This window comes from Branchiostoma lanceolatum, chromosome 10 (assembly GCF_035083965.1).
Source record: "Branchiostoma lanceolatum isolate klBraLanc5 chromosome 10, klBraLanc5.hap2, whole genome shotgun sequence".
In the NCBI taxonomy this organism is placed as follows: domain Eukaryota; kingdom Metazoa; phylum Chordata; class Leptocardii; order Amphioxiformes; family Branchiostomatidae; genus Branchiostoma; species Branchiostoma lanceolatum.
In genome coordinates, this window is record NC_089731.1 from 11964050 (window position 1) to 11974379 (window position 10330).

Consider the following 10330-nt stretch of genomic DNA (forward strand, 5'->3'; position numbering starts at 1 on the left):
AAGAAGTTTTGGACTTAACTGTAAATCACACAAAGCAGCTGCAAAATGAGCAAATATATGCCGTAAGTTGCAGAAACATATTTCGGAGACTGTATACTAACATCGTTGAATGCCAAGGTCAATTCCAAAGTCAAAGAAGATATGAAAGAACAAAAATGAATATAATCTATCATTTGGTATACCAGACTCTGTGTGTTTAGTCATTTGTTCAACCTTCCTGACCACGTAGATTTCATAATGAAGGCAATTTTTTTTTGCCATTTTTTTTTATTCGCACACTCGCATTAGTTTTGGGGTTCCGAGAGGATGTCATCCATATAATCAAATCACTTTAAAGTTCATTTGGGCCAAACTTTGGCCAAGGAGGTTCCCATTGTTTATTTCATGTCAGGACAAGGAGGTTCTTTATAGGACCTCCTTTGTATTCACAGCGATGCCGTGTCCTTGTTGCCTGGTATCCAGTCTAGCCTCCACCAGACCTTCCGGATCCAGGAGATCTAGCCAAGGAGGTTATATAGACTAAGTTCCAATTAGTTGGATCTGGGAAACCCCGGATCGAATCCGGGAAGGGCATCCTTGTCGGGGCTGCACCGTTTTTCGGAAGAGACGTCACGTGTTCGAGGAGGTGCCTCGAGTGCGTTACAACAGCCTCATTACTCACATGGGTACCCACTGGCTGAAATAATACAACCTGGTGAATTATATAACCTCCTTGGTCTAGCAGAGACAAGTCGACTATCACTAATGATGCAGCCGACTAGCCCTGCAGTTCTGCTTTGGTCCGCTAACCTGGCTATTTTGGAAGTTGTATCCGCTTGAGCGGAGCGGAAATATAGATGAAAAGAAAGGAGTGGCTACCATCTATATCAACACAGGTTTTTGACCGGGCTTCGCACGGATCTATGACCGATATAAACTAAACACATGCGTGCGGAATACTGTGACACTATTTCATGCATCAGGATATAAAATAACACCAATGTTCAAGTGGCTGTGTTAAAAGTCGTATATTTAGGCTTCGTGCAGACCTAGTCCATAATCATATTACAAACATGCAGTTCAATTTATTTCAAATCGATGATTGAGATCATGTATCGAGCATGAACGTGGAAAAAACCTGTAGACTTTGTACGCAAGACGCCCAGCCACTTTGCCCATGAACATTGGTACGAGACCATCTTTGACCCAGAGGTCATGAAACATGAAAAGCCCACCGGTCTGAAACCCGGAAGTACCACACATTTACCTGAATACCTGACTTCGAATTTACTGTGAATAGATCACTTGGCGGACGTTTTAGCGTAAGTAAGAGTATCTTGGGGATGTATAAAGATACCGGGTTAAGAGTTCTTAACAGACCAACGAATTCTGGGTACTTAAGTGGACGGAAACCTACGTATCATAGCGCGGTGGTGCACAGACTTTGTTGGCGGAACTGTTAAATTTAATATTTTTGCAGGAAAATTAATGACATGACTTGAGTATTTTATGTCGATGCCCTGGGCAAACATTATCATAGCACATATCATGAAAAAGGTGGCGTGTTTCTTTCTACCAGTTTACAATAGAGACAAAGCCGACAAGAAGAGTCGCAAATGCAAGTCGGGACTCCTTGGAAGATGGCGTCTTTAGCTGATCACAAAGATACCTGGAGAGGGGAGCTTCTAAGAGGTATCGTGCACAAATCTATGCAGATTCAGATTCGAAGATAGATACCAAATACATGTGCATATTTCAGTACTTGTGAAGGGATCAATGGGGAAGATTGTTGGAGTTTGCAGGTACGTAAGTGGAAAGACCCGCCCCGGATTGGTAACTGCGGCGGTACGGTGTTTTAGGCTCTCCGTTGAGGTAAGAACTAACACAACATGTAGTTTCAAAGCATAAGAGAGGCAAAACTACGAAAGCCACGCTCTCCTTTTTCAGCACTCGGTTCCAGTGCTGAAAATGTCTTCACTGGAAAACCAGTGCTGAACTTTCTTCAGCATGGAAAACGAGTGCTGAACTTTCCTGAGGCCTATTCGCCCGTTTATTCAGCACTGGAATACTAGTAAGGAAGTCGTGGCTTTCGTAGACTTGCATAAGAGAGTGGCCATTCCTTTTCGTACGTAGCCAGCAGGCAGGCAGCACAAATTTTCTTAAACATGCAGAACTCGAAAAAGATTGTTAGTGCGGGTTTATGGAAAAGGCAGGGCCCAGCGGCTACCTGGGCTGGCATGCTACTGTGACTTATCCATCCTCTACCTTTCCTCAGGCATTTCATCAGTACCCACCATCGGTGTGCCGGGCCGACTTGCCTGCTTTGAAGACTGCGCAGAACCAATTCTCCTCGACGACTCGGGCCAGCCTGTCATGGCGGCTGCGCGGATCGGCAAGGGAGCGATCATAGTGTTCAGTCACGATGGATACACGGAGAAGTTCAAGCAAAACGACGAGGACTTCTGCCAACTGTTTGACAACTGCCTTGCGTGGCTGAACGTTGAAAGAAAGACGGTGATTTATGACGATGACGTCACTGAGGCCAGCCAGCTGCCGACATCTAGTGCACTGGTGGTAGACGGCGGCGGTAACGGTTTGGAAAAGTTACTACCCGATGTCGTAACGTTTCTTAACAATGGAGGTCGTCTGATTGGCGGTATTTGTCCTTGGGGATGGCTGCAGTTAAATCCTTCCAAATGTCTCGACGACATGCCTCTACAAAATATCATCATGGAAGCTGGCTTGTCTTTCACAGATGACTACTGCGTCACTCGAGATTGCATGTTCTCAGTCGCCACGAGTGAAGAAAATATAAGAACAGCACATTTTGGCCACACTCTGAAAACTGTTGACAACAGTTCATTCGAAGAGTTTGCAGCAACCACTCAACACTGCTTGGCTTCCCTTCCAGAGAAATGCATTGAGAAGTATTTCTTGAAAAATCTTGAAAGGTGTCTTCCAGGATACCTACCTTGTCTCGGAGAAGAAATAAAGAACAAAACTCTTAAGAGGTGCCAAAGAGGAACTGTTGCTGTGGCAAGTATGTTCTTAGAAAGGAGCAGCAGCAAAGCTCCAGGAATAGAAGAATTTCCAGGAGATTTTGAATCGGAGCCACAGTTACAGTGTGCAACAGTCACAATCAACTCCAAGAGACAAGAACGTCACGCCACTGGTTATTACCTTCCAGCTGGAAAATGCCTACTGGTAAAATCATGTAACACAGGTAGTGGCACAATTTCTGGTTGGAAAATCCGAGTTGGTGCACACACAGACAAACTTAGTGTCCAACACAAGCTTCGCCGATGGCCAAACATTAGCGTAGTCAAGAAGTTAGATCATGAAACACAGCTTTTCTCCCCGTATGGTGGTAACATCTACCTGGAAAGCCCACAGGAGCCATCACTGTTGTGCATCACGTTAGAAAACGTGGTAGAAGCTCCATGTTTTGACTTGACTGAACCTGAGACAGTTAACAACTGGCAGATGAGCTGTCAATCACCGGGATTGTGGGCGGAGCTAGCCGGTAGACATATCATCTTCACCTTACCCTCCACCTGCCTCAGGGATGGTTTTAATCCCACAGAAATGCTGGTCTTTTGGGACAAGGTAGTCCAGGTAAGGCTTAGCGTATACAACTTTTCGTTTATCTCAAGTATCTTAATTTTCCACTTTCTTCTTTTAGGCTCCACCTAGTCTGTTGTCCCCAATACTTTGATGTATTTACTGGTACTATGTACGAATTTAGTTAATGTTTGCTGTTAATTAGCCTTCATAGAAGGCTCTCTGGGCCTTTCTTGGGGCTTATAATACACTTTTGCTGATGACTTCTTTTTGTACTAGGTCGTTTGTGCAGTCAGCTCGTAACCATTGGTAAATAGTCACAGGCTGGCTGCACAAATGGCTCAGTGCAAAAAGTAGTCATCAGTAGAAGTGTATTATAAGCTCAAAAAAGCCCCAGAGAGCCTGCTATGTAGGCCAGCTCTTCATTGCCTTTTTTATTAGGCACATCATGACCTGAGAGGGACAGACCCTAGCGACTTTGCCCGTGAACGTGTGGTGGCAGACAGACAGCCTTGTGCAGGTTACATGCATGCAGGGTACCCTATAGTCACGCACCTCGACATTGCAGACAAAGGTTTGCCAATAAACAAATATCTTACTTTTGACAAATATTTAGAAATTACACACAACAAAAAGAGTTTGCTACTCTGGGGAGCTTTCAAGACAAACTCTGTCTCTTCATCCACTTGGTAAGGTCAGATTCTCGTCCTGGAGTTCTCTTGTCACGTAACTTGATGTTGATTATCATGTAACAAGAGACAGTCATATACGTGCAGGCTTGAGATAGTGACGCCCCCTGTCCCTGTTTAAGGTACTGCATTGTCCGCAGATTTGGACCGCCTCCCGAACACCCCATGAACAAAATGCTTTACATGTAGATATGCATAGATGGGAGTCAACATTTATAAATATCTGAATGGGAGATGAACGGATCGCAAAGATTGCTTTCAAGTACAAACCAACAGGCAAGCGCCCTCTTGGTAGACCCAGAAAAAGATGGAAGGACAACATACAAGAAATATTGACAAAGCATAGACTGGGCAGACTAGCTAGACTGGAAGAAGATGGGGTCTTCCATGACCGGGAAAAGTGGAGAAGGCTTCTCAACTGACAGGCCCTGCGGGCCTACCTGGGGAAGATGTAAGTAAGATGTAAGTAAGAATGTAATGTAAGACTGGGAGTCTGTAGAATACATACGTCACTTGTAACCTTATCTTCACATTCTTGACACCCTTATTTATCTGTACAATTCTGGATCATTTCATCAACTGTAATTTACTGCATATTTTTTTGTTGATTTTGGTAAAATATGCAGCAACTTTTTGGTGATCACTACTGTAAATGCAGAAATATTCACCGTTTTCGCGCGCGGTGAACTCTTTACCGCAAATTTAAAACCGCCGCGGAAAGCCGTTGCATTGTGTGACTGTAGCGCTACTATTGTTTCAAACGCAAACTCAAAACCACCATATTCTATTTCAATTAGATACCCGGGAACATATCTGCATCTACAATATATCCGATGAAGGTTCGATTAAAAGGCAATGGTGTTGGTATGTATCCAGTGTTTGTACTAGTTCGTATGAAATATGTATGAGGCTACCATACTCCATGCTAATTATCATTGCTAAGTTTCTTTCTTTCTTTTTCTTGCCTTTAATCCCCAAGGTCTTGATGGCGACCATTCTGGCATGTTGGGAAATTCGTGTAAAGTACATTTCCCAAGGGCACAAGATCGGTGACACAGCAAGATTTGAACCCGGGACCACTTGGTTCTGAGCCAAACACGCTGCTGTTGCGCCACACGACCCCACAAATTCCTGTATCTTTAACAATTGTGCTTCTTCCCTACCCTAGATTCTGATGCCAGTGTGTTGAACATGTCGCTGTTGAAGACAAAGGGTAACTGGGGTCTCTTCCACGAGCTCGGACACAACATGCAGCGAGGGGCGTGGACTTTCGAGGGGACCACCGAGGTTTGATGTCATGATGTCTATTTCTGAAGATCTGTGTGTAAAATTGAGAGGAAACTTTTAAAGCGTTTAACCCAAGCAATATAAGGGCCCGAAAATAGCATTTTGAAAGTCAATTTTTTTAGTCATTTCTAGTTCTATACATGATTAGTTCAAATAACGCTATCATAATGTATAGCGACATCCATGATGCAAAAATATGACATCGGTGTGATGTGAGAACTGGGGTTTTGTAGGCTCGCGAAACTAAAGGGATCATTTTATGGCTCAATTTTGCACGGTTTTAAAATGCTCAAAGTTTGACGTTATTATGCAAATGTGCTAGACAGTGTTAGTAAATGTCACTACCATAAAGATTTCATAATTTTTTTAAATTTCCATTTTTTGGGCCCTGGTATTGCATTAGTTGCCTTAACATTGAGAGAAAATTTTAAAAGTGTGTTTAAGGAAAGACTGCAATAAAACAATAGCCCTTCAAGTTCTACCTCCCAATCAAGAAGTTTGCTTCAATTTGACGATAAGTATGGAAAAGTCCATAGAGTATGTTTTGTACTTATTTGATAAATGCATGTTTCTTCTCTGTCCAGGTCACATGCAATATCTTCACCCTTCATGCCATGCACACCCTTGTCGGCATCGACCCCTGGCGTCATCCGTGGTTACGGAACCAGTGGAAAGACATACATCAGTATCTGAAGGTATGCATGACATCATTGTTATCATTGTTGTGAGTCTTGGTCTTTTCTGAAAATTCTGATTGTGTTTTCGTCTACTTGCAATCAATTAGCAAATTATATTACTTAGAAAACAGGTAGAAAAAGAAAGATGCTTCGGAATCCATAATTGTATTTTGGGAATGTATTTTGTGGATTGCTTGTATTTCTTTGAGGATGAAGCTCCTTTAAAATTTAGTTACAATATTTTTAGTAAATAGGTAGCCAGCACATTAATATTGATTAATTGAGGTAGACTGAGAAAAGTGCCTCCCAAAGAAGCAGAGCTCATCATATTGTATGTCATGCATGGCTGTTTCTTCTATCTAATCATTGATAAAACAAAGTTTATCATATGTTTTTTCTTTGCATCAAAAGCATGTCAGTTCAGAAATGTATTCTTATTTTACAACTGTAGCATTACCATTGATTAACAGTTATTGTTGTTTGTCCACATGGAAGAAACCATGTTACAATGCTTGGAAAGAGAATCCTGGAGTCGGTCTTGGTGTCTATGCTCAGCTGGCACATCACTTTGGTTGGGAACCATATAGAAAGGTAATGAGTCTATCAATGTGGAAACGGATGCCTATTCATCTATCAACAACCCCTTCAAGGGTTAACCTGATAGATACATCTGTTGCATGTCTTCTAGTTAAGAAGAAATTCACTACTGACTCTACTTTTACTGCTATCTATGTAATTTTTTCCTGTCACGGGGTTTTCATCCTTTATTTTCAAGTTTGTTTTTTTGTTTTATTGCAATAATTGGCTTCATTGCATTCTGTTCCTTTCTTGCTTCAGGTCTTCAGGGAGTATGAAAGAGATGTGCATCCTCCTTCTGACAACCAAGACAAGATAGACAGGTGGATTGTAAGGTTCTCCAGGACAGTTCGGCGGAATCTGGTTCCACTCTTCGAGTTTTGGGGTCTGTCTGCTGGGGAAACGGCCAAGGCTGATGTCTCAGAATTCCCCTCGTTTCTTCCCAAAGATGAGATCACCACCATGCACCAAAGTGTGCAATGATCATTGTGACGAGGAGCACTAACACACATGCGTGAGGTAGGTCAACATTAAAAAGAGATGTACAAGACCCGCGCACCTACTGGTAGGATGCGGCCTTGTGTGCAGCAAGAATAAAGCCATCTAAGAGTTTGTACAGCCTGCATCGTCAGTACAGAACTTAAAAAAACGCCCCTGCAGTTCCAGAGGAAGCTGATAAGGGGCCCAAACCTACACCACTTCTTCATTACATCACAAGCTATCTGCCACCCAAAAATCAAGACCACAGCACGTCCAGGTCAAAAGATAAAAAAATGGAAGTTCTGCTGCAGTACCAAGGTCACATACCAGGGGGCCCAAAGTCGACCTTTCATTTCGGCTTCACAACACCCGCCCACATACCAAATATCATCATAATCCATCCAGAGACTCTTGAGTTATGCTGACTAGAGTAGTCCGGAAACACAAACAGACAGACAGACAAACAAACAGACAAACAAACAAACAGACAAACAGACAGACACACCCAAAACTATATCTCAATTTTTCATGGAGATAATGAGTAAGCCAAGAAGGACAAAGAGGGGGACAATAATGAGGGGGACAGTAATGAGGAGAATAGTAAGACATCTATAAAAGGACAGCAATGCTTTTGACAATTCTGAATTTTAAAAAGAGTTAAGAAAATCTTTGTTGACATTTGTGTTTTTCAATCTTTATCAACCTCAGAAATTAGGATTGCACCTTGAGATGATTATTTGTAGTTAATCAAGTGTTTTTATTACTCATTAAGTTGATGCAAAATTATTTTCCTTATTTTCACTTGGAGTTCTTTGATAATATGATATGAATAATTATTAATGACATGAGACCTTTAAGTGTATACTATCAATTTCCATGAACTACACTATAGAGAAGATATCCAATATACACTTGTGTGGACCAAATTCCAACGTCACAAAAGCGCCGACTAGCAGTTAAAAGTCTAACTGCAGTAGTTATTGCAGCTTGCTGATGTTGTGTTTACACATAAATTTGCTATCCAGAGGGGTTCACACACCTCATAGAATATTGAAAGGAAAATAAAATTTATTGATGGCCAAATCAGACAAATACCATTGTACTTTTGTAAAATTTGGATGTGGGAGCGGTACTGTAGACTCGGCTCGCACATGGTATGTGGTCCAGAATCGTAAATGTTAGAGTTGTGATAAGAAAGTATGGTTCAAGTCATGATCAGTGATCACTTCCCCAAGTAGATCAAGAAATGTTCATGTACATTTAGAATGAAGTTCAAAACCCTAATTGACATTGACAAAAAAGGATAGATTTTTAGGCGTCACACAAGGAGCACATGTAACACCGTGGCCGCCCTTAGAAGCGCCCCCTATCTTCATATGCACACATGTCCCTGTACATAATGAGCACGGTAAGGATATACATATCATCTTCTTATATGATAAACATCTGGATTATTCAGGACACCTAACATACCTGCAAAATATAGACTTTTTGTTTAGATTTATTTACAAAAAATCAATGTGTTGCATGCCTAACAACTTCGTGTCAGGCATACATGTAGTAATGTTGTTGTGAATAAATTTTTGTTTTGTCGCAAGTTTTGTTTATGTAGACGCAAGTTCAATAAATACCAGCCCAGTTTTACATATTTTTACCGTTGACATACAAAATTGATGGGTGACCAAGAGGGAGGGTGGGTTCAAGATACAAGGCGGACGGCCTTTCAATTTTTAGTCCCAAAAATGTTATTCAGTGTTCCACCTGGGAAGCGGGATTAACCTAGCTCTTACAATATGGACTCTCCAGTCAAGATGACATTCGTCCTGCAATTTGGTTCTCCCAGATGTAGCCTGTTTTCTCGTTCATGGTGCCTACGTGTTGAAATTCTCACACGGCTCTGGAGGGAGCCTGGAGTCGTGACTGGGAGATTTTGCGCGCCAAAGCCGCCCTACGTGAGGGCAATGCCAATGTCGTTCCAAAATACCCCCGTATGGATACACGGCAGTAGAAAAAGCAGTATAGAACTTGCATGCTAATGGATTTTTCGAATGTGGTATGATAATGCACATGTTGATACCTGTTTTGAATTAGAAGTAGGTAGAATATTAGTTTCCCTTGAAATTGCCGGGGAAATTCATGAAGAGATATTGCGAACAGTGTGTCCAAATTTCCAATGGGCTAGATAGTGAACGTATGAGGACTATCCATGTTGTCAAAGACAACAACAACAACAACAGCAACCCAGTAAATACTCTATATTTCCATTAGCATAACCTACTAAAACAGCTGGAGAACACCAGAGAAACCAAAAGAACAACAAATCGGTCGAATTGTTACCCTTGCGATTTTGCACAATTAGATGACGGTTTGAAACACTCCATATGGAAAAGAAACCAATTATCGTACCTTTACTAATTAAAAACCGTCACGAAGTGTGTATTTGAACTTCATACCTACACGGACGCCCTCGTTAAGGTTTTGATGCTGACAAGGTGGCTTTGACCTGGCTAATGACACCTTTAATGCCAAGGCTATTCCGCGGTGATGTATGACGTCATTTTTCTCGAAAATCGATGCCAGAGGTTTTGGGCGACCAGACGTTCCATTCGGAATATCTTAGCGAATATCCGAACATCAATCTGTGGGGCGCTTTTTGTCCCCTTTCATTGGAACATCGTATTTCTCTTTGACGCCACTGAAAAAATAAACTGCAGGTACAGCTGTTTTTTTTTTCAAAGAAGTCAAACCCAAAAAGCTTAGATTGTATTTCGTAACAGTTCTTAGAATAGTCACTTGTTCCACTTGTCACCATTGTTAACTTGCACTGTCATACCTTTTCAATGCATTGTTTCATGTTGCAATTAGCCCTCGGGCTCGATTTGAAGTTCCTGTCATTTTTGTTTGATACATATCACTACAACAGAAAAAGCGCACTTCACGCAATTATCAAATGTAAGGCTGAATTTTATTTCAACTATACGGGTCCAGAAAGCAAGCCGTTCTTACAAATGGTGACAGTGATCTCAAATAGGTATCTTTACCACGCGTGTACGTTTGATAAATCTAGCCCCATGGTAAAAC

General features: G+C 41.7%; 1 protein-coding gene across 1 annotated transcript; it reads left to right on the forward strand.

Moving 5' to 3' along the window:
• Positions 1-1213: 1213 nt before the first annotated feature.
• On the forward strand, positions 1214-8842 carry LOC136443243 (TRPM8 channel-associated factor 1-like). Its single transcript, XM_066440404.1, has 8 exons — positions 1214-1301; positions 1559-1671; positions 2255-3594; positions 3982-4114; positions 5398-5516; positions 6101-6211; positions 6689-6784; positions 7031-8842. The coding sequence occupies exons 2-8, from the start codon at positions 1596-1598 to the stop codon at positions 7250-7252; spliced, it is 2097 nt and encodes a 698-aa protein (XP_066296501.1). The 5' UTR covers positions 1214-1301; positions 1559-1595; the 3' UTR covers positions 7253-8842.
• The last annotated feature ends 1488 nt before the right edge of the window (positions 8843-10330 follow it).

What these genes read in the sequence shown, in the direction of transcription:
- LOC136443243 (XM_066440404.1), top strand. Translation starts at nt 1,596, where the DNA reads ATGCAAGTCGGGACTCCTTGGAAGATGGCGTCTTTAGCTGATCACAAA. An exon ending in GAGAGGGGAGCTTCTAAGAG is followed by an intron (nt 1,672 to 2,254) that starts GTATCGTGCACA and finishes ACCTTTCCTCAG; the next exon opens with GCATTTCATCAGTACCCACC. An exon ending in CTTTCGAGGGGACCACCGAG is followed by an intron (nt 5,517 to 6,100) that starts GTTTGATGTCAT and finishes TTCTCTGTCCAG; the next exon opens with GTCACATGCAATATCTTCAC.